Consider the following 25,200-nt stretch of genomic DNA (forward strand, 5'->3'; position numbering starts at 1 on the left):
CGAGGGCTCATCCTAGAATTAAAATGGCTTTCATCAGAGAAGAAAAGGGATAGGATTAGAGAGGAGAGCATCCAGAACCTTTGTTCTTAATCTGCTTTCGGCAGCAAGGTTTATGATTTGGAGCTATCACTCTTCTCTCAATACCTACCTTTCTTGTCTCTCATTATCTAATGTTTGCATATCCTTCATACCTAGTTTGTATGTCCAGATATTGATACGTGTTTGCATTTATGGATTATGTTTCTGGGATATTTCATTGTAAAGCCCCTAATGATGGTCCACAAAATGTAGGTAGTTACTTTTGTTCCGTCCTAGTTACAGTCTTAGATAAATCACTCAGCCCCTTCAGACTTAGTTTCTTCGTTTATGCAATGATGAGATACGACTGGGTATTTTCTAACCTAACATATAGAACTAACATCACATGCATTTCCAGTCACTATTCTCAACCATACACAGGGCAAGGTTTATAACTGAAGACTGTTTCTCAGCCATGTGCCCCCACTAGGTTTGGGTACGCTATTAGATAAGAAAGTAGACATCCTTCATTTCCTCTGATGAGATCAAAGAAAAATAACTGATGTTCACAAGAAGGAATACTGACCATATTCACTTTTGTTTCTTTGGGCTGATGTATGAAGATAAATTAAAAAATTCAGGAGGTTAATAAGCTCTACTGGCAAAATTATTTAAGATCAATAAGGGAAATCATCACACTCCATGTCACTCACACATAAAATTTATAGAGCAAATAGTTATCCTTTTAAAGATTTTAATACATACTTAAAAATGGACAATTTATTATTACATAATTATATAACATTGATACTGTGAGATATGTGGGTGTATATATTTTTCTTTTCATTAAAATAGTTTCATGCTTATAAAAGTCACCCTAAGTCAACTTGGGACAAAGAGAACAACATACAGTAGAAATAAACCAAGTAGTAAATAGGGCATAAGGAAAAATATTATAAAGCAGTTACATTGTTGACACAAAGGAAAAAAAATAAATACACTTTTCTATTATTTGAAGGCAATTCACAATCATTTCCAGGAATTCTGTGAGAATTTAAGGCCATTTGTTCTAAAGAAATGCTTTAATTCAGACACAACATCACAAAACTGTAATTCTTGTAAAAACTGTACATGCAAAAATTTTACAATTAATTGTGGACAGGCAGTTCCGTATGTAGGAGTAGGTTATTTCACAAATGTGTTGTGCACTAAGTCACAGGTTGTGTGTATTTAACTGGGAATTACACAAAAAACTTCCAGCCTGTGCACCCTGCATGGCCACATGGAAAGGTGAGAACTAGAAGTCCAAATTGACAGAGCCAGTATCCCTTTGAATTAAAATATCTAGACAAGGTAGAATGGAATAAAAAGTTTAAAACTTCTGCTACATGGTTCACAGTTAAATATTCTGGGTTTTAGTCTTTTAAATAGCATTATAATATAAAGACGCTACTTTTTACACAAAGTATTTTCTGTGCATTTTACAGTTCACGATGTTTGACTTTTTCCTATTTCTACGGAGAATTATAAAACATAAACTGACGGCAGTCTAAATTTAGAACCCAAACCCCATGAAAAATGCATGTCCTTACAGGATACACACCTGCTACGCTTAAACTCCCATACTCGGCAAACAATGCAAAGGAACTCATTACTAAGCAGATTCAGCTTTATAAGACAATTCACTTACTGAGAAATATGAAAGTATATTTCCCTCCCCTTGTTTGCAATTGCATTTGTCCAGACAGTCATTCAAAGAGATATTGCTCTTGTGATTATAGCTATTGCAATTTAGAAGACAAAGGATTCAATATTCAAAACTCTTATTCTTAAGAACAGTTATAAAAGTATTGAAATTTAAAAAGTAGTAACATGTAAACATTGATACAGAGAGACTGCTTTCCTAGACACACAGCAGTCGAGGACAGTGTTTGAGTTAAAAACATAGTTTGTGCTTTTTCCCAACAATATATTGGAAATTAGCTGTTTCTGTCCAAAAGAAAAAAAAAAAAAGATTCAGAGAAGACATCCATATTTTGCTTCAAGCATTTAAACAATTGTTTTTTTGTTGCTCATGCAACAACCATATTTACAGTTTTGGTTTAGGAAGAGAATTAATTTTGGATCCAAGAAAGCATATTAACCAGTACTGCTGAAAACAAACTGAGAAAAGGATCTCATTCCCTGGTTCATTACAGAGCACCAGGAGCAAAGCATTGACTCAGCAGTTCTAACTGATGTGTAATTAACATTAGCAGTTCAGAGCACAGTCATATCTGAGTCTGTAACACATGTGTAGGCGGGGTGTATGGGGGGGGTGCAGGCGATGGCTTGATTCCTCGGGCCCTCATGTAGGACAGGAACTGCTCGGGGATCTCAGCAAGGACATCTTTAGCCAATCTAGCCATGCTCAGTATGTGGTTTCCGCTTCTGTCAATATAATCCCTGAATGGCACGAACTACAACAGAGGTGAAAGAAAGAAAGCATGCTATTTAATAGACACAAAAATCAACATATGTAAACATTTCATTGAGAACTGAAGAAGCCTGGGGTAGTGGTTAGATGGATAATAATTACTACGCATTTTAAAGAGATTTGATTCATTACCAACAGCTACTACAGTGACCAAACCTTTCTAATGTATATACTTTAAAAAGGGATGGAATGGTTTTCTATGTTTGTTCCTCCCGATAATTCAAGTCTCTTGATCCCGACAGGTCTATCATGTTGCTACATGTGTTCTGCAGTTTTGAGTTCTATACCTAACCTGATTCCCAATAACTTGGAGCATTTTCCTCTTCAGGGCTCGGTTTTCTGTCAAATGGAGTTAATACATGCTTAATTCAGCTTTGAATCAGAAATAGTATCCAGTGGAGGGTAAAAAAAAAGAAGTGGGTATCCTAAACACATGTGAAGTATTTTTAATTATTACTAAAACATAAAACCACATGTCCCAGATATTCTTTTTTTCTTTTGGAATGGAAAAGAAAAAGAATTCAGCATGAGATTTGGCATTCTTATTGAAATATCACCATTTTTATTTTTATATCACATAAAAATAATTGCACTATCTTCACATTAGCAATTACGTGAGAGCCATTATCAGCTCAACATTAAATACTCTGACAATAAATTGCCTGATTCTATCTTCATTTGTAATGGTTAAGTTAATAAAAATGTGCTGTTTGAGGGCATTAGTTCAATTTCCCCTCAGAGACATGATGATTCTTGAAGCCACTTGGAAATGTTTGAACTGTTAATGTTGTGATAGTTTGGGAACATAGTAATTTTAGGTCTTAGGGAAAAGGTATAGCGAAGACATTTGAGAATGTTGAAGCAATTTCGGATTATAATATTTAACAGCCTGAATTATTTTTTTCTCCTCTAGAGAGAACACACTCCCATCTCTATAACTATGCCATAACTGTTTTAAGTTTATTTTGGAAGTTACTTTTGATTTACATAGTTATTCAAGATGTGCTTTCAGGAAACAACTATTATGAAGAAGCAAGTTTTAAAATGGTCAGGTTCCTACAGATAAGCCAAATTAAAATTTTAAGAAATTAAATAGCAGGTAGAATACCTTGTATGCAGTGAACACAGTCTCTTTAAGCAAGAGTAGAAAATTACTTTCTTTTCAAAATAAGACATACTGGGGGTGCCTGGGTGGCTCAGTCGGTTAAGTGGCCGATTTCAGCTCAGGTCATGGTCTCACTGTTTGTGAGTTCGAGCCCTGCATTGAACTGTGCTGACAGCTCAGAGCCTGGAGCCTATTTCAGATTCTGTGTCTCCCTCTCTCTCTGCTCCTCCCCCGACTCACACTCTGTCTCTGTCTCTCTCTTAAAAATAAATAAACATTAAAAAATTTTTAAATAAAATAAGACATACTGTAGGCAGAAGCAACCTATATGACTTTAATTTTACCCTGTCTTGCTAACCAGGAAGAAAACTCAATCTAGCTTTTAGAAAACTGTAGAAAGGTGATGAAGCTTTCTCTTACCCCTGAAGGTAGCTAATAAGGGTAAGAAAAATCTAACAGAGCAAATATAGTCTTCAACTGAGAAGAGAACTAAGGGGATGTGAACTTTTGTGAGGTCAAATTATCTAACTTTGGACAAGATGACATTTTTAACAACAACAACAACAACAAAGAAGTGCAAAAAAAAGTCGGGGTTTATTTCTTTCTCTGAAACGATAATTAGAAAAGTGAGAAAATAGGAATCAACAAGACAGGATTAATGAGAAGAAGATATCTAATTGTTATAGCTTAGCTCATTCTTCTTTTAAAAGACAGCATTTTAAAAATAAACTACTAATAAGGTATCAATATGTTTAGTATACAATGACTATCCTTTAAACTTTTTTTTCCTAATAGTTCAGTTTTTCAGAAATCTGTGGCTAATACCTACATTTCAGGGAAAGGGTAGTGTTACCTCCGGCAAACAGTTGATCCTACCTGTTTGTGTGTTTACCTCATCGCTTCTCAGCCTTTTGGCTAAGATCAAGTGTTGACCTCAACTTTGCTCTTTTATTTTCATTGGATTCTTTACTTTTCTTCTGTGCCAGGGACATTAAACTCTTTTCTCTTTTTACCCCCTATTCTCCCAAACTCTGGAATTAGACTTTCCCCAGTTCAGAGCCCAGTTCTTTTACTTAATAGCTACATGATCTTGCACAGATGATTTTCCACTCTTTGCCTCAGTTTCCTCTTCTATAAATGAGAATAATAATAATACCTACTTCAAACAATAATACCTACTTCATTAGGTTGCTGTATTAAATCAGTTAACATGTAAACTGCTTAAAACAGTGTTCAAGTCATAATATGTGCCATACAGGGTAGTCATTGCAATCATCACTAGTATTATTTATTACTCACCAGCTCAAACATGTATGTATTCAATATAAATATGAAACTATATTCTTAATAGTTTCCTATTTACATTCATATCAAACATTAAATACAAGGAATATCCTTTATCAGTTTTATCTCTATCAAGTTTGAGTATAATATCGCTATTGGCATCTAAGATAGTAATTCCCGGCCTTTTTGTTATTTTAAAACACCCATTGCTTCATCTTTCCAGCAGATGCTATGAGATTTGCTAATTTTTGTTACTGAAGGACATTACAATTCATTTTTAAGAATGTCGTGATGCTCTGGGATGTCAAAACTCACATTCACAATCGCTATTGTCATAATACATGTGGTTCTGCTCTTATTTAAAATATGTTTATAAATCATGGGTAAGAAGAACTATAGTTTTCAGCTGAAGAGGAAAGTTTATATCACATTGAACTTAGGTTTGTTCAGCAATTCTGCCTGGCCCTTGAATACTGAAGGTCCTTGCCCCCAGGGTGAGAATCACTGCCATAGCAGGTTCCTATTACCAACAGGAGTACAGCTCATCCCACATGTGCTGGGAGTAGAAAAAAAAAAACGTTGAGAACTTTCTACTCACTAACCTAAATTATGTAAACCTCTCCCAAAGGAACATTGAGCTATTCAATCATGTCATGAGGTACTCTCCTAAGTGAGAGATGAAAATGACAAGTGACTCTTCATTTCCTTGACCTCTTATTAATGCCAGATCTTACGGATTTTAGGACAAAATATGCCCTCTGTAACACTATTGCTCATATCCTTCTACAATCTGTTTTCCACTTAATTTCTCAGACCACTCTGATTATTGTCTCTTTTTATCATTCATTTCTGGCCACTGCACCCGGGGACCTCCTGTTCAAAATATTGCTCACACATTTGTGGATGAGCGTTGATCACTATCACCACATATTAACTCAGACGCTTAAAATGTTCAGTCTAGAGGGATAAATCAGTATTTAATTTTTACTAATTTATCACATTTGTCTGAAGAATACCAACAAATGCATTCTGTTCTGTAGAAATATACTATATCCTTGATACTAATTTTTTTTTATTTTTTTATTTTTTTTAGCATCCATACAGTACAAGGAAAATGTTCCACATGGCAGCTCTAACGGCTGGTTTTGCCTATTTGTGAAAACAAGTTTGAATCAGTTTGGGCAAATGGACTTTTAGTTGCTGTTCTGCTCAATTTTACTCGATTGTTCCTACTGTGCAGAGCTCCATTAGTGATTTTCAAGTCTAAGCCTTCAAGGTTATTATTCTCCTTTTAATGGAAAATATGACTTAAATATAAACTTTAAGGAAATGATAGGCTGGCCAACAGCTGCATGCAGCCAAGAGAAATGACATTGCTTTATACACAAGGGCCAATCCATAGTACAAACAAACAAATATTGAAAGCCTTTACATATATTGATTTAAGAAAATAACTCATTTAAGTTTTAGAAAAACAACCATAGGATCTCATCTTGCTTACTGTTTATACTGTAGTCAGATGAGATTCAATCTTGAGGCAATGAATATAATCACACACAAGGCTGACTACAGTGTCCCAAGTCAGGGTATAGCTACTATGATATACTGACATAAAAAATGCCTTTGCATTAGACTATGCCAACATACTCACTAATAGCAGTAACTAATATTGGTGTTAATGCACTTATTGAACAACTGGTAGGTAACAGGTCTTCTGCAAAAAAATTTAGTACAATATTTCATTTAATTTTTATTAGCATGTTACCCATAGTTTGAATTGACAGAAGAGGAAACTGAAACTTAGATTAGTTAACTTACCCAAGGTCAGATAGTTATCAGTATTGGTCATTATTTGAACCTAAATTAATCTAACCCTGATATATAAACCACTACAGTAGTATGAAAAGGGAAACAGAGCCTAATAATCTTCAGTAGGATTTTGGCTTTTAGGAGAGTAGGTGTGTTGTAACGGAAAGAACTCAGGGTTTGGAATCAGAACTCTGTTGGAAATTTGGATCTAACAATTTATGACTTAAGTAATTTTGCACAAGTTGTTTAACATCTCGTCCTCTGCCTCAGTTTCCTCATTTATAAACTACTATAAAGTAAAAAGAGACCAGGATTTAGGATGATATAAAGTGATATATGAACAAATTGACAGAGGGGAAATCAGCTCAGGTGTACAGAGGGCTTTGTTCAAGGCTTTATACTGGGATCTTTCAAAATGTAGGGTTTGTTTTTTTTTTAATTTTTTTTTCAACATTTATTTATTTTTGGGACAGAGAAAGACAGAGCATGAACGGGGGAGGGGCAGAGAGAGAGGGAGACACAGAATCGGAAACAGGCTCCAGGCTCTGAGCCATCAGCCCAGAGCCTGACGCGGGGCTCGAACTCACGGACCGCGAGATCGTGACCTGGCTGAAGTCGGACGCTTAACCGACTGCGCCACCCAGGCGCCCCTAAAATGTAGGGTTTTAATCAGCACAGATAAGGAAGAAGAGTATTCCAGGTGAAATAATAAGAGGAAATAAAAGCAAGAACAATGAAAATGTTGACTCAAAGACAGCTAGTAGTCCTATTTATCTATACAAAGTGTGTGTGTGTGTGTGTGTGTGTGTGTGTAGCTAAAGAGGAAGATTGGGGTCAGGTCATGGAGGTTCTTAAATGCTATGGTTAGGTTATAGAATCAAAGTTATACATAATTTGTGTTAAGAATTTTAGAATCAGACATTTTAAGGTTAAATCCTGACTACTTCTTCCTAGCTACATGACTATAGACAAGAATTGAAACTCATTTCTTTTTTTTTTTTCATAAAATGTAATCAAAGTATCTGTATAAGTTCAATTAAAGATTTAGTGAAAGCACCTGCCTAGCATACAACGAAGTTAATAAATGACTCAATATTATTATTATATGAAGAAGTTGGAAGCCACTGAAGGTTTCACATAATAATGAGAACCCCATCCACTACCCTCAACTTTCTGCTGAAACTCAGCTACTTCTGGCTTTTGTTATTATTTGCAGTTATAGGCTTTTGTTTGCCCACTTAAAAAATTTGGGTTCCATTTGCAATGTATTAACCTGATTAGCTTCAACATATAAGAAGTTGGAAGCAGTGAAAAGGTAAGAGAGTCTAAACAGACCTTATTTTTTGATAATATTTTAGCCAGTAGTATTTGATGTGATGGCTTAGATATTGTTGATTGTGATGGCTTAGGTATTTTCTGATGGGAAGATTAACAACATTATCCTTGGTGTGCCCTTGAAACCCCATTATTCTAAGTACTCAAGAGTATTCTCTTCTTTTTTGTTAAATTAAAAAAAAATTTTAATTTATATTTGAGAGAGAGAGCGCGCATGCACAGGTGGGAGAGGGGCAGAAAGAGAGAGGAAGACACAGAATCTGAAGCAGGCTCTACAGAAACTGAGCAGTCAGGACAGTCCAATGTGGGGCTCCAACTCATGAACTGTGATATCATGACCTGAGCCAAAGTCAGATGCTTAACTGACTGCAACACCCAGTCTCCCCAAGAGTATTTCTATTCTTGCAAATAACTAATTTATTTTTTTTTCAATATATGAAATTTATTGTCAAATTGGTTTCCATACAACACCCAGTGCTCATCCCAAAAGGTGCCTTCCTCAATACCCATCACCCACTCTCCCCTCCCTCCCACCCCCATCAACCCTCAGTTTGTTCTCAGTTTTTAAGAGTCTCTTATGCTTTGGCTCTCTCCCACTCTAAACTCTTTTTTTTTTTCCTTCCCCTCCTCCATGGGTTTCTGTTAAGTTTCTCAGGATCCACCCACCTAAGAGTGAAAACATATGGTATCTGTCTTTCTCTGTATGACTTATTTCACTTAGCATCACACTCTCCAGTTCCATCCACGTTGCTACAAAGGGCCATATTTCGTTCTTTCTCATTGCCATGTAGTACTCCATTGTGTATATAAACCACAATTTCTTTATCCATTCATCAGTTGATGGACATTTAGGCTCTTTCCATAATTTGGCTATTGTTGAGAGTGCTGCTATAAACACTGGGGTACAAGTGCCCCTATGCATCAGTACTCCTGTATCCCTTGGGTAAATTCCTAGCAGTGCTATTGCTGGGTCATAGGGTAGGTCTATTTTTAATTTTCTGAGGAACCTCCACACTGCTTTCCAGAGTGGCTGCACCAATTTGCATTCCCACCAACAGTGCAAGAGGATTCCTGTTTCTCCACATCCTCGCCAGCATCTATAGTCTCCTGATTTGTTCATTTTGGCCACTCTGACTGGCATGAGGTGATATCTCAGTGTGGTTTTGATTTGTATTTCCCTGATGAGGAGCGACGTTGAGCATCTTTTCATGTGCCTGTTGGCCATCCGGATGTCTTCTTTAGAGAAGTGTCTATTCATGTTTTCTGCCCATTTCTTCATTGGATTATTTGTTTTTTGGGTGTGCAGTTTGGTAAGCTCTTTATAGATTTTGGATACTAGCCCTTTATCCGATATGTCATTTGCAAATATCTTTTCCCATTCCGTTGGTTGCCTTCCTTTGTTTTGTTGGTTGTTTCCTTTGATGTGCAGAAGCTTTTTATCTTCATAAGGTCCCAGTAGTTCATTTTTGCTTTTAATTCCCTTGACTTTGGGGATGTGTCGAGTAAGAGATTGCTACAGCTGAGGTCAGAGAGGCCTTTTCCTGCTTTCTCCTCTAGGGTTTTGACGGTTTCCTGTCTCACATTCAGGTCTTTTATCCATTTTGAGTTTATTTTTGTGAATGGTGTGAGAAAGTGGTCTAGTTTCAACCTTCTGCATGTTGCTGTCCAGTTCTCCCAGCACCATTTGTTAAAGAGACTGTGTTTTTTCCATTGGATGTTCTGTCCTGCTTTGTCAAAGATTAGTTGGCCATAGGTTTGTGGGTCTAGTTCTGGGGTTTCTATTCTATTCCATTGGTCTATGTGTCTGTTTTTGTGCCAATACCATGCTGTCTTGATGATTACAGCTTTGTAGTAGAGGCTAAAGTCTGGGATTGTGATGCCTCCTGCTTTGGTCTTCTTCTTCAAAATTCCTTTGGCTATTCGGGGCCTTTTGTGGTTCCATATGAATTTTAGGATTGTTTGTTCTAGTTTTGAGAAGAATGCTGGTGCAATTTTGATTGGGATTGCATTGAATGTGTAGATAGCTTTGGGTAGTAATGACATTTTGACAATATTTATTCTTCCAATCCATGAGCAGGGAATGTCATTCCATTTCTTCATATCTTCTTCAATTACCTTCATAAGCTTTCTACAGTTTTCAGCATACAGATCTTTTACATCTTTGGCTAGATTTATTCCTAGGTATTTTATGCTTCTTGGTGCAATTGTGAATGGGATCAGTTTCTTTGTCTTTCTGTTGCTTCATTGTTAGTGTATAAGAATGCAACTGATTTCTGTACATTGATTTTGTCTCCTGCAACTTTGCTGAATTCATGTATCAGTTCTAGCAGACTTTTGGTGGAGTCTATCGGATTTTCCATGTATAATATCATGTCATCTGCAAAAAGTGAAAGCTTGACTTCATCTTTGCCAATTTGGATGCCTTTGATTTCCTTTTGTTGTCTGATTGCTGATGCTAGAACTTCCAGCACCATGTTAAACAACAGCGGTGAGAGTGGGCATCCTTGTCGTGTTCCTGATCTCAGGGAAAAAGCTCTCAGATTTTCCCCATTGAGGATGATGTTAGCTGTGGGCTTTTCATAAATGGCTTTGATGATGTTTAAGTATGTTCCTTCTATCCCGACTTTCTCAAGGGTTTTTATTAAGAAAGGGTGCTGGATTTTGTCAAAGGCCTTTTCTGCATCGATTGACAGGATCATATGGTTCTTTTCTTTTATTAATGTGATGTATCACGTTGATTGATTTGCGAAAGTTGAACCAGCCCTGCATCCCAGGAGTGAATCCCACTTGATCATGGTGAATAATTCTTTTTATATGCGGTTGAATTCGATTTGCTAGTATCTTATTGAGAATTGTTGCATCCATATTCATCAGGGATATTGGCCTGTAGTTCTCTTTTTTTACTGGGTTGCTGTCTGGTTTAGGAATCAAAGTTATACTGGCTTCATAGAATGAGTCTGGAAGTTTTCCTTCCCTTTCTATTTCTTGGAATAGCTTGAGAAGAATAGGTATTATCTCTGCTTTAAACGTCTGGTAGAACTCCCCTGGGAAGCCATCTGGTCCTGGACTCTTATTTGTTGGGAGATTTTTGATAACCGATTCCATTTCTTCGCTGGTTATGGGTCTGTTCAAGCTTTCTATTTCCTCCTGATTGAGTTTTGGAAGAGTGTGGGTGTTTAGGAATTTGTCCATTTCTTCCAGGTTGTCCAATTTGTTGGCATATAATTTTTCATAGTATTCCCTGATAATTGTTTGTATCTCTGAGGGATTGGTTGTAATCATTCCATTTTCATTCATGATTTTATCTATTTGGGTCCTCTCCCTTTTCTTTTTGAGAAGCCTGGATAGAAGTTTGTCACATTTGTTAATTTTTTCAAAAAACCAACTCTTGGTTTCATTGATCTGCTCTACAGTTTTTTTAGATTCTATATTGTTTATTTCTGCTCTGCTCTTTATTATTTCTCTTCTTCTGCTGGGTTTAGGGTGTCTTTGCTGTTCTGCTTCTATTTCCTTTAGGTGTGCTGTTAGATTTTGTATTTGGGATTTTTCTTGTTTCTTGAGATAGGCCTGGATTGCGATGTATTTTCCTCTCAGGACTGCCTTCGCTGCATCCCAAAGCGTTTGGATTGTTGTATTTTCATTTTCGTTTGTTTCCATATATTTTTTAATTTCTTCTCTAATTGCCTGGTTGACCCACTCATTCGTTAGTAGGGTGTTCTTTAACCTCCATGCTTTTGGAGGTTTTCCAGACTTTTTCCTGTGGTTGATTTCAAGCTTCATAGCATTGTGGTCTGAAAGTATGCATGGTATAATTTCAATTCTTGTATACTTAAGAAGGGCTGTTTTGTGACCCAGTATATGATCTATCTTGGAGAATGTTCCATGTGCACTCAAGAAGAAAGTATATTCTGTTGCTTTGGGATGCAGAGTTCTAAATATATCTGTCAACTCCATCTGATCCAATGTGTCATTCAGGGCCCTTGTTTCTTTATTGACCATGTGTCTAGATGATCTATCCATTTCTGTAAGTGGAGTGTTAAAGTCCCCTGCAATTACCACATTCTTATCATAAGCAATCAATAAGGTTGCTTATGTTTATGAGTAATTGTCTTATATATTTGGGGGCTCCGGTATTTGGCGCATAGACATTTATAATTATTAGCTCTTTCTGGTGGATAGACCCCATAATTATTATATAATGTCCTTCTTCATCTCTTGTTACAGCCTTTAATTTAAAGTCTAGTTTGCCTGATATAAGTATGGCTACTCCAGCTTTCTTTTGGCTTCCAGTCGCATGACAAATAGTTCTCCATCCCCTCACTCTCAATCTAAAGGTGTCCTCAGGTCTAAAATGAGTCTCTTGTAGACAGCAAATAGATGGGTCTTGTTTTTTTATCCATTCTGATACCCTATGTCTTTTGGTTGGTGCATTTAATCCATTTACGTTCATTGTTATTATAGAAAGATACAGGTTTAGAGTCATTGTGATGTCTGTATGTTTTATGCTTGTAGTGATGTCTCTGGTACTTTGTCTCACAGGATCCTCCTTAGGATCTCTTGTAGGGCTGGTTTAGTGGTGACAAATTCCTTCAGTTTTTGTTTGTTTGGGAAGACCTTATCTCTCCTTCTATTCTAAATGACAGACTTGCTGGATAAAGGATTCTTGGCTGCATATTTTTCCTGTTCAGCACATTAAAGATCTCGTGCCAATCCTTTCTGGCCTGCCAAGTTTCAAAAGAGAGATCAGTCACGAGTCTTATAGGTCTCCCTTTATATGTGAGGGCATGTTTACCCCTTGCTGCTTTCAGAATTTTTTCTTTATCCTTGTATTTTGCCAGTTTCACTATGATATGTCGTGCAGAAGATCGATTCAAGTGACGTCTGAAGGGAGTTCTCTGTGCCTCTTGGATTTCAATGCCTTTTTCCTTCCCCAGTTCAGGGAAGTTCTCAGCTATTATTTCTTCAAGTACTCCTTTAGCACCTTTCCCTCTCTCTTCCTCCTCTGGGATACCAATTATGCGTATATTATTTCTTTTTAGTGTATCACTTAGTTCTCTAATTTTCCCCTCATACTCCTGGATTTTTTTATCTTTTTCTCAGCTTCCTCTTTTTCCATAACTTTATCTTCTACCTCACCTATTCTCTCCTCTGCCTCTTCAATCCAAGCTGTCGTCATTTCCATTTTGTTTTGCATTTCGTTTAAAGCGTTTTTCAGCTCCTCCTGACTATTCCTTAGTCCCTTGATCTCTGTAGCAAGAGATTCTCTGCTGTCCTCTATACTGTTTTCAAGCCTAGTGATTAATTTTATGAGTATTATTCTAAACTCACTCTTTGTTACATTATTTAAATCATTTTTGATCAGTTCATTAGCTGTTGTTATTTCCTGGAGATTCTTTTGAGGGGAATTCTTCCGTTTGGTCATTTTGGATAGTCCCTGGAGTGGTGTGGTCCTGTAGGGCACTTCCCCTGTGCTGTGGTGTATAACTGGAGTTGGTGGGCGGGGCCGCAGTCAGACCTGATGTCTGCCCCCAGCCCACCGCTGGGGCCACAGTCAGACTGGTGTGTACCTTCTCTTCCCCTCTCCTAGGGGCGGGATTCACTGTGGGGTGGCGTGGCCCGTCTGGGCTACTTGCACACTGCCTGGCTTGTGGTGCTGGGGATCTGGTGTATTAGCTGGGGTGGGCAGGCAAGGTGTATGGGGGCAGGAGGGGCAGGCTTAGCTCACTTCTCCTTAGGTGATCCACTTCAGGAGGGGCCCTGTGGCAGCTGGAGGGAGTCAGACCCTCTGCCGGAGGGGTGGCTCCGCAGAAGCACAGCATTGGGTATTTGCCCGGAGCAAGCAAGTTCCCTGGCAGGAACTGGTTCCCTTTGGGATTTTGGCTGGGGGATGGGTGAGGGAGATGGCGCTGGCGAGCGCCTTTGTTCCCTACCAAACTGAGCTCTGTCGTCCCGGGGCTCAGCAACTCTCCCTCCCTTTGTCCTCCAGCCTTCCCGCTTTCCGAGCAGAGCTGTTAACTTATGACCTCTCAGATGCTAAGTCGCGCTTGCTGTTAGAACACACTCTGTCCGGCCCCTCCGATTTTGCAAGCCAGACTCTGGGGCTCTGCTTGGCCGGCAGGCTGCCCCTCCGCCCTGGCTCCCTCCTGCCAGTCCGTGCAGCGTGTACCACCCTCCACCCTTCCTACCCTCTTCCGTGGGCCTCTCGTCTGCGCTTGGCTCAGGAGACTCCATTCTGCTAGTCTTCTGGTGGTTTTCTGGGTTAGTTAGGCAGGTGTAGGTGGAATCTAAGCGATCAGCAGGACGCGCGGTGAGCCCAGCGTCCCCCTATGCCGCCATCTTCCCGCAATCCTCCATAAACCCCTTTTCGCAAATAACTAATTTAAGTAACATTTTAGTGGATGGTAGAAACTGGAAAACTGTGATGGTGAAAAAGTTTGTAAAACCTTATTTGAGGTGAGAGAGAATGCTAATTGCTCTTCAACACAATGTGATATTGTGTTGTTAGCAAGGTAAATGGTTACCTTGCTAACTATTTTGAAAAGACCAATCACCACCTAGTATCTTCTCCATGAAATTAGAGAAGAGTCTATTAAATGTCCTTAACCAAATGTAGGCATACAAGTCAAGAAGTCATAGTCATTCAAGAGGCTATTAATTCCCTGGGCACATTTTAATTTCCTATTCAATATCTGTAAGATCCAATGACTCTTTCACTTCAGTTCAACTTTATGTGACAGAATTCCTTGAATATTTAGTTATATTGCCAGATGTCTTCAGGATCATTGAGGATCCCCATGTCACTTTAAGGTGGCAGGCTGGTCTGTCTCATGGATTCTGTCTGACTTGCAAGGAGAAAAAACATGATTATACCAAGTATTTTCATGTTTTAACTTCTTCTGAGATTCACATCATGAAAAGAGCGGAGATGAAAGAATTTAAAGTCTAGAGGTAATGAAATGAAGGCTCAGAGAGATTACTTGACTTGTTCAAGATCAGAGAGACAATATTATACTTTCATATATCTAGGCATCTCAATCTCAATATTCTCCACAATATAGTATTTCCACTGAGAGACTAAATACTTTCATGATCATGGACATTTTTATTTTATAAATGCTAACAGGCATGACTATTGTTTTTCACTAATATAACAGATTAGCCCTCTTAAAGGTAACCTTAACCATGTGGGCAAGCTTAACTACCTCTAAAGGAAGAAAATAGTAACAAGTTTCCCTTAAGCATTATGATGACGCTATGGGACATGAGGTTGCTTCTACTGATTTTGAATAATGCATTACAATAGCAGCATAACACATTCCAAAGAACTTCAAATTCATACTTCCCTTCAGTAATTTGATTTTTTGGAAACTGTGAGTCATACATTATGAAGAGCTTTTAGATAAAGTGTAATTACTTAGACGTATAATTATGCTAATAAGGTTAAGGTGAATAATCATGTGTCTAATTATGAAAACAAAACACCATGGGATACTTAAATAAATGACCACATCATCATGTTCCCTTTTTCAGGTGCTTTTAACCTAATCATTCATGTGCATGTGTTCTTTTTAGTCTACCAAGAACGTTAGGTTAAAAAGTTTAAATCATATTTAATTATCTTTAAAAAAACCTGTTATATAGATGTTTCTATTTTAAAATTTAATCTTGCTGCCTGATAAAGAACAATGCTTTTTAAAATTTTTATCAACATTAATCTCTATATTAACATACTTACTGATTATATTTCTCCTTCAAATTATTTTAATCAGTTTTTGTTGTCTTTTACTGAGTTATATTTCAGAAATGTATTTTATACACATGACCTTACTGAATCTTAACAACAATGCCAGAACACCAGAACACTGAAATTTAGAAAGCTCATTCAAATCATCACAGTGGCCAAAGTGGGATTTGAACCAAATTCCACAGGATTCTAAATTCTGTGGGATTCTTTTAATGACTGCTTTTTGGGTGAAAATACAGGTTATTATTTAGGAGATAACACTGAAGTCCATTGTTTGCCCCTTCAAAACTTTTATAGCATGTGTTTAAACGGTGCTGAGATCTTTGCTTTCATATTTAAAAAAGTATACTTCACAGCTTTTTTTTCCCCTTGTAAAATCCTAGAAGTATGGAAACTCTAAAGTATGTAGCCATTTAGTTAAATTAAATGCTTACTTTCAATGATAAATTTGAACTATAATGATTGGTTGCAGATTTTTCCCTTCTATTCACTCCTAGAATAGTAGGCTTTAGTTACATATTTTTCTTGATTATAACAAGTGTAAATGATATATATTACATAGGTTGTTATGTTATTGTATATCATATATTATTATATTATATAACATCTATATATAATTACACTTAAATTATATATAATTTATATTTTTATATATAATTCTATATTACATAGAATCTTAAAATCTATTTCTCCACTTTTCTAACCATAATCTAGGTAGACTATGTAAATATCTACAGTTTTGGTTTGCTTCCACTAAATTTATTTACATTGAAATGTAATCAGCTGTCTTAAAATATACTTAGTCTTTATTGAGGAGTACATAATGGATAAGCATCATTAAAAAGTCTGTTATGTTTCTGGCTTCTAATTTTACCAACGACCTCTATGATATTTTCTGGTAATATTAAAGTAGGAAAAGACACTTATTAACATTTCTATCTTATATATGGTGAACTTGAAATAGAAGAAAAAAATCACTAGGTACTTATTCTAGGCCCTACTTGCCACGCATCTCATAGAGAATCAATCAACTAAATTAAACAGAAACTGACAGTCCTGCTTTCAATTAAGTTGTTTATTTACAAATCAGGGCTGACAGGTTCCTCACAATGAACAAAATGAGTAATTTCCATTAAATTTCTTACCTGTACAATATCCCTCTCGGCATATTTTCCTCTGGAGGAAACTCTTACATCATCTCCATCCAATTCAACCATGGCTTGAAAATAAAATAAGACCATTTATCCAGCGCATTTCAGTCATGTACTAAAACAACACAGGTGATAGGAAATCAAGATGTATGAAGTAGCAATGCATCCTATGTCAGGGCAGAAGGCTTGTGGATCCCATCTCCTCAGTCATTTCTACCACAGAACTTGACTGCGCGCAAATGTTACAAATGAAGGAAGCTAGCCAAGACCTCATGTGACCCTTGCAAAATGGAAGAGCGAGTGTAGTATAGATATATCTCCCCATCCTAGAGGTTCTCAATTCTGGGTTATATGCTGACATGACTCATTGGGCAAGTGATGCTAATCCATTCAACTTTTGTCTTCTTTCTAATTTAAGAAACTTGACAGTAATCACAGATTACCAGGAACAATTTGAACTCTATTCCCATTGAAACCACAACAAATCCACTGTATGTTAACTAACTTGGATTTAAATTTAAAAAAAGAAAGAAACTACAAAACTGTATATCCAATATATTGCCCAATTTCTACCTTATTAATGGATTTTAAAACAAAGAGGCATTTGCTCTACCTTATATTGATTGAATAAAGTGTGATTATTCTGAAGTATGATTTTTTTTGTTAGTTAAGAAATAATTTCAACATTACATAGATCAGCTCAGCTGGTATTTGTAAATGCTGTGATATAATAGAACAGCTGGTAATAAAGTAAAGTAATGCTGCAATTAAGAACATTTTCCAGAGTTTATTAAGTTTTCAGTGAGAATTCTCTAAATAATTAATTACATGAGGAATGCTAATTTGTGTTTAAAAGTATAATTCTATTACTGATAATTCATTTCGTATACACATGACATTCACCAGACTCCAGTGACCACTTGCAATTTGTTTGCCTCTTCACCCTCCAAAAACTACAGCTCAGCCAGAACCTTTTCATTATTTTCTTCAGTGTTTGGATAATGCATCTGGGTTAAAAACACTGTTTTAAATTTTACTTTTATATACATGTTCATGAGTCACTATCTGGGCTGAAACATTGTTACTGCACATAATTGATAGAGAGCTACCACTCTATAATTTGATTAGATATACATGTCATAATTTAGTAAAATGTGTATACTATAATTAACTTAATTAAAATACAAAATACCTATAAAACATGAGCAAAGGGAAAAAATAAGAGAGACAAAGCAAGAAACAGATTCTTTATAATAGAGAACAAGGTAATGGTTACCAAATGGGAGGTGGGTGGAGGGATGGGTGAAATAGGTGATGGGGATTAAGGACTGCACCTGTTGTGATGAACACTGAGTGATGTATGGAAGTGTTAAATCACTTATTGTAGATCAGAAACTAATATTACACTGTATGTTAACTATACTGGGATTAAAATACTACTACTACTGCTACTACTACTACTACTACTAATAAATTACCATACAAAAGATCTATCTTTCTTCCATACTTATTAGGGATGTAAATAAGAATGTCATGATGCTCAAATACTTTCAATGTTAATTTCTTTGTTTCGGTTTCGTTTTGTTTCAAAATTTTCATGTGACTTCTGAGACATAAATGTTCAATGATGGTGACAACCTAGCAATTGCAGGAAGTTCTCCTTTACTCTCTACTGGGAAACAAGAGTTCAGTGATAATCTGGATGTCATTGTCCATGGTCCCCTACGATCTCCATCAGTCTTTGTGTTTCATTCCAATTAAGGAAATGGACAGTCATCCAGATAATAATAACATAGGAGAACATGATCCTATAAAATAACTCCCACTTTTCAGCACATCCTTTGAATTAAAAACCTGCTGTTGCAAGAAATGGAGGCTATCTTTTTGAGAGCAAGGAGAAAAGACAGGGCATGAAAGTGGTGGAAGGGTACCATTCACCCTCTAGATTTGCATCTGGTCCACAAGGAGCCCCACAAGTACTTCTTAGAAAAAAGGTCTATAAGAGACAGAGATGTACTTCTTTCTAGCTTGTGTGCAAGACACAATGAAACTAGAACCCATTCTACTTCTCCCATTCCACTAAATCTGATCAAGCAGGTAGCCCGATGCTGCTTTAATTTGACTTTTTGCCTTTTAAGGATAAAGAAATCCTGCTTTGAGAAATCTTTCTTCTCAATGACGATGCTTTATGGTGGAGTGACAATGCATTGGGGGAAAAACTACACAGAAAGTTTTAAATTGTTCTCATTAAAAATACAGAAATGAGAAATTTGAATACTCATTAATCTAATAGGTTATTCCCAATTCATCTAACTTCAAAGAATGGATGGCAAGATACTACCTTTCTTGCCCATGCAAATAATGTCTTTCTTGTCAAAAGTGTTTGGATGTTGGATTTAGGTAGTTAACTGATAAAATGTGCAAGATTTAGATTCAGATTGTGCAGGTTTTATCTCAGTCTTTCCTTATGTCAGTTTCTATGTGTAATATTTAAACTTACTCTACAGCAGATTTGGAAGTGCTGAGAGAAAGGCTCTTCTTGACAGGACAGCACAATCTGAATGGAAGTCAAAGATTTTCTATGTGAAACATGAGTATTCTGTCCTTGCTAGCCATGGGAGGTATTTTGAGAGTAGAGAAAGAAAAATACTTTAGAAAAGCACTTGTGTCTCCTAGAGGAATAGTCTACTTTTCTAGTACTGGCCTGGAAGTTTTCCCATCCTATTGAAACTTCGGTCATGGTGAAAGCACAAGTCAGTTGTCACAGGACCTAATTCCCTGTCCCCATGTTTGCCAGAGGAAAGTATCACTCTAATACCCAGGAAGCAATTCTACTGGGAAGGCAATTTCCCTCTTTGCCTATAGTCTTCACTCTTTTTTCTACATGGAAAGAGGACTAATTGATTTATGGGATTACTAAAATGAGAAGGGACTGACTTTGAAATCTCTCTGGTTAGAAACAGGCTATCCTCGCTTTGGATGTATTTTTTCCCTGTGGTGTGCTAAAAAGACCAGGCTCTACCCTTGCACAGAGGAGGCCTGGAGATAAGGCTGAGGTCATTTAATCTTGGGAGGAAAATAGTGACAAGTCTGATTTTGTGCAGAGGTTAACCCAAATTCTTCAGTTCTGCATTATTAGTAATAACGCTTATATTGTGGTCTTCGTCTGAGGGATTCCTACATATTTTTATTCAGTTTGGGAAGTCAGAGAGGGAAATGATGAATTATCATGCCTCAAACCTTAATAAATAATTCATTGAGAACAAAAGAAATGAAGAAAATAAATAGCCGTGGCAGTTGGATGAGGGAGTACCCAAATAACTGTGCCTGCTGCTCTGAAAAGAAATATATGACCAGAAATACATGCCAGGAAGGGTCAGTGGCTCTGTATTCACACATGATGTGTACAGGCTCTTGAGGAACAAGTGAATGAGGTTAGGTCATACACCTAACCTCAGACTTCCACAGGAGTTGGGGAGACCTGGGATGCACCTAGTGAGAGGTGCATCCTTAAGGCAAATGCAAATTAGTAACCAAAGAAGGCATGAGTTATTTTTCCCTAGCATTTAGTGAAGTTTGTGAATCACAGTCAATCACTGATTAATGCAGATGATCAAGTACACAAAGCATTAACAAGAAAGATGTCCCTTAGCTTTCCTGACTGCAGAGAGGTTGTCTCAAATTCATGCCTGACATACAATGCAAACAGATGTGAATATTCAAAGACAGAGAAAATATTAGCAGAAGCAGCAGCAGTCAGAGCTAAATGACTTTTGCTTTAGACACTGGAAGATTATAATGAAGCAAAACATGACCAACCAACCATGGAATCGAAAGAAAGGATTTCCAGGGTCAGCAATATAACAACTTTGCCTGTGGTGCTTTACCTGAGATGGATAGATATATACTATCCTTATGGAGGCGGGTCTGGTGGTTAAAGGAGAATCATCCCAGCAATGATGATAGTATAATCAGCCACCTATGTGCTTAAATTAACCTGTAATGTACTAAAGCTTGTTCTAAATATTCTAAAATTATTCTCATTTCCAAAGCCCCAAGCTAAATAAAGTCATTGTTAAAGTAAAAACACCTGAACCAGGTGAATGCCATGTGATCATGCAGTTGCCACCTAGCATAGTTGTCTTTGAAAGGAATTCACCAGATGACTGGGAACAAATTATCCTTAAAGAAGTTTACCCAGATGACTAGTTACAAAAACACCAGTCACTTCATTGGCATTTGAGCAAGGTCTGAGCCCAAACAGAGAACTACCCAGTAACTCAATTTAGCATAATTTTATAAAGTGTCATTAAATCTCAGATGTTCAGTTCCATTTTCATTTTACTTTGCTCTTTCATAATGCAGAACTTATATATTTATAAAGCTAATGTCTATCAACTAGCTAGTGTCTGAAAATCCATTATAGTAGCATATTATGCTTGTGTTAACATCTCTCTTCACAATCTAATGGTTTATTAATTTAGTGCTCATCCTTAAAGGTTTTTAGTGAACCCAGAGTGTGTTTTGCCTTGGGAACAACAACTCCACTTATCACTCTGTCACTCATAAAAAATATTATTTTGGGGTACAAACCATATCTAGTGGAGTAGAAACCTACATGTTGAATTAATCGATACTGGAGAGATAAGGCTTAGTCAGAAGACAATCTCTTCATTTGCTCAACTGAATAGACTTCATCGTGAGATATCTACATTTACATCTCTATGTACATGGATATTATATACAGATCCACATTCATATTCACATTCTTATATACAAAAAAGAGTAACAGAAACCTTACAGCATGATGAATCAGTAAATAAACTCCCAAGGAATACTATTGAAATTCTATTACTCACCATCAAATTCTGCTGGTCCAACACCCACTATAATTATTGACATTGGAAGTTTTGAAGCCTTCAAAGAGAATACACAATTGGTTTACAATTAAGAAGTTGACTTCTTAAGAAAAGAATTATAATTTAAGAAGAAAATAATATCCTGTTTTGATTTTTTTTTCAGATGTTCACTAAAATAGGTTTGAACACATCACAATAATATGCTTGATTCTACTCATTCTTTTTGAACTAACTGTACATACACTTATTCAGTGGGACATTCTCTGGGAATGACCAGCCTTGGACAATATGAAAAATAAAAAGTACTGCACATCTGCTTTCACTTGCTATTCTCAGCCAACATCTTGACTGAGGGTATCTCTGGGCATTTTATTCATGTTTTCTCTCCCATAAAAAATCTTTTAGTTGCTGTAAGGGAAAAATGGTACTATATTTGTGAAAGAATAGTACCCTACTCTATCCCACTTATACCCAAAGTTAGAGAAAGCAATTTTCATTGTAAATGAGTGAATACAGATGATAATTACAGAAAGTCAGTATTAGAATGATTAATTTATGTATTAAATATCCATGGGATTGTGAGTGATATTGAATATTTGATTCAAAAATATTTGCATATTTTCCCATCATATGTATCACTTAAACAATGTAATCATTTTAAAGAATTTAATGGTCAGAATGTGAGATCCAGCAATAGAGAAAAGGAACACTGTACCAACCACATCTTCAGCATGAAGATCATCAAATTATGAATAATTGGTCCTCAATACATCATGTCTTATTAGTTTAAGCCCAAATTATTAAATTCCTATTTTCAAGTGCACACGAATGCCACTGACCAGAACATAAAGGAAATCAAGGTGAATTCAACCCAAGTAATTCTAGTTAAAAAAATAACAAATAAATGTGTAAGCCTTACTTCAACTGCTGTTTATGTATGTTTTTTTCAGTAAATGTCTATAATTTTCCCCCCATATGATCCTCCACCAAACAGCTAATTATATGTTCCCTATGTTATTAATAATTATGAGCTATGATATGCAAAGCACTCATGAAACCCATTTTCACTAAATGTCAACTTTGTGCCAAATGTGTCTAAACTTGGACATGGAAAGGTGAGTAAGATATAATTCTATAGAATATAGTCTAGGAGCATGTGGGCAGCTCAGTCAGTTGAGCGTCCAGCTTCAGCTCAGGTCATGATTTCACGGTTCATGGGTTCAACCCTACATTGGGCTTTGCTCTGACAGTGTGGAGCCTGCTTTGGATTCTCTCTCTCTCTCTCTCTCTCTCTCTCTCTCTCTCTCTCTCTGTCCCTCCCCAATTCATGCCATATCTCAAAAAAATAGTCTATAAATATAGATTTTATAGATTATAATCTAATAAAAAGACAAATAATCATAAAAATAAATAATTAGGAATTATACAAGGATGGTTTTTGAATAAAGTCCAGTCCCTTCCAGTTATATAGAAATAAGAATGTCAGTACAGTGCTCCTATAATTGAAATGTAAATATTAAGAAATACTTTGTACAAATTGTAAGACTGTGTACAAGTACATCCAACTAGTAGAGGTAAGCACACTCATGCACATGAAGGTGATGGTATCATCTTATTTTTTTTTTTATTATTCTGGGAGGAAAATAATTTTGTTATAACACAGTTATCCATACTGCTTAGGTTAGTCTTTATGAACTAATGGTACATATACATTTGAGTTTTCTGGATAAGGTTAAGAATGCAATCAGTTGCAAAAGCATGAGCATTTTGTTTCACTACTAAGTCAACTAACATTAACTCTTTCAACATAGGTTGAAAGCACCCTGCTGTCACTTAGCCAGCTCAAGACTGAACGATCCCTACTCACATTGACTATGGACTCCTTGGTTTGAGCCATATCCGAGATAACACCATCTGTCACAATCAGGAGCACAAAATACTGGGAACCATCTTTTACGGAAGAAGCATACCTAGAGCAATAAAAAGATAAAGAATACCACAGAAAATAAAACAGCTCCTTTGTATGTGATGGTTGCTAAATATAATCGCGATAGTCAACAAACCTTTAATCTCAAGAAAATATTTAAACTTGTATTAGGAATCTATATCATGCAAGCTCTCAATACATTTTTCTGAAATAGCACGCTAGAACACAGCAACATTACTTCATACAGAAAAGCCTGCCTGCCTTGGAAATTCACTCACTAATAAAAGGTGAGATGGATGAGGGTATGTTTAGCACAAAGGAATGGATATAGCTTTCAGAAACAGATACCCTGGCTAAGCAACATATCATGTGTATGATCTTCAGTAAATTACTTGATCTATCTAAACTTTATTTCTTTACCTTTAAAATCAAGATTACACACCTCTGTATTGTTAATACAGAAACCGCATGCATGCTACCTAATATATAATACAGTTTAATAAATGGTATGATTATTATAAAGACAATAATCATAAATGCTTTTTGTTTCGGACTAGAAACAGGTAATGATTATACAACATAGTGAATGTGCTGAATATCATCTAACTGTAAACTTCAAAAGTTACTTTTATGTTATGTGAATTTCACCTAAGAAATGCAACAGAAGAAATGCTTTTTGACACATCCATAGTTCAAGTTTTTCTTTTTAATTTTTTTAATGTTTATTTATTTTTGAGAGCGAGAGAGAGCATGAAAGGGACAAGGGCAGAGAGGGAGGGAGACACAGAATCTGAAGCAGGCTCCAGGCTCTGAGCTGTCAGCACAGAGCCCAACTTGGGGCTTCAACTCGTGAACCACAAGATCATGACCTGAGTGGAAGTCAGATGCTTAATGGACTGAGCCACCCAGGTGGCCCCATAATTCAAGTTCTTAGTATGTGTTAAATTGATGAAAGATGGGGAAAAGAATACCAAACAAAGACAAAAATTAGGTATGTATTAAGAATATATTCTAGGGGTGCCTGGATGGCTCAGTCAGTTAAATGTCTGACTTCTACTTAGGTCATGATCTCACAGTTTGTGGGTTCAACCCCTGTGTTGGGCTGTGTGCTGGCACCTCAGGGCTGGAGCCTACTTTGGATTCTGTGTCTTTCTCTGTCCCTCCTCTGCTCACGCTCTGTCTCTCTCTCAAAATAAATAAATAAACATTAAAATTTTTTTTAAAAATGAGTATTATGAGAACTACTCATAAAAATGAGTAGTTCTTGAAGTTTATCAGAGTTCTCACCAAGTAATACTCAGTAATTTAGAGGTGAATTTTATGCATGTTACATTTTATTATACCTCTTTTTTCCATTGTGTTCTCCTTTTTGGGTATCTAGATTATATTCTCAACAAGAATACCTTTTTTTTAAGACAATGCTTTTATTTTTTTTAAGTTAATTTACTTATTGAGAGAAAGAGAGAGAGAGAGAGAGAGAGAGAGAGAGAGA

The 25,200-nt window shown here is 36.5% G+C and overlaps 1 protein-coding gene across 1 annotated transcript in view; it reads right to left on the reverse strand.

The window, feature by feature from the left end:
- Positions 1 to 755: 755 nt before the first annotated feature.
- Positions 756 to 25,200, reverse strand: part of CPNE8 (copine 8) — a 230,369-nt gene continuing 205,924 nt past the window's right edge. Inside the window, exons 17-20 of the mRNA XM_043563315.1 lie at positions 23,649 to 23,751; positions 21,782 to 21,839; positions 16,917 to 16,990; positions 756 to 2,477 (exon numbers count right to left, since the gene is read on the reverse strand). Of these exons, the coding sequence (XP_043419250.1) occupies positions 2,289 to 2,477; positions 16,917 to 16,990; positions 21,782 to 21,839; positions 23,649 to 23,751 (424 nt within the window). The 3' untranslated portion in view covers positions 756 to 2,288. The remainder of the gene's footprint in view (positions 2,478 to 16,916; positions 16,991 to 21,781; positions 21,840 to 23,648; positions 23,752 to 25,200) is intronic.

This window comes from Prionailurus bengalensis, chromosome B4 (assembly GCF_016509475.1).
Source record: "Prionailurus bengalensis isolate Pbe53 chromosome B4, Fcat_Pben_1.1_paternal_pri, whole genome shotgun sequence".
In the NCBI taxonomy this organism is placed as follows: Eukaryota; Metazoa; Chordata; class Mammalia; order Carnivora; family Felidae; genus Prionailurus; species Prionailurus bengalensis.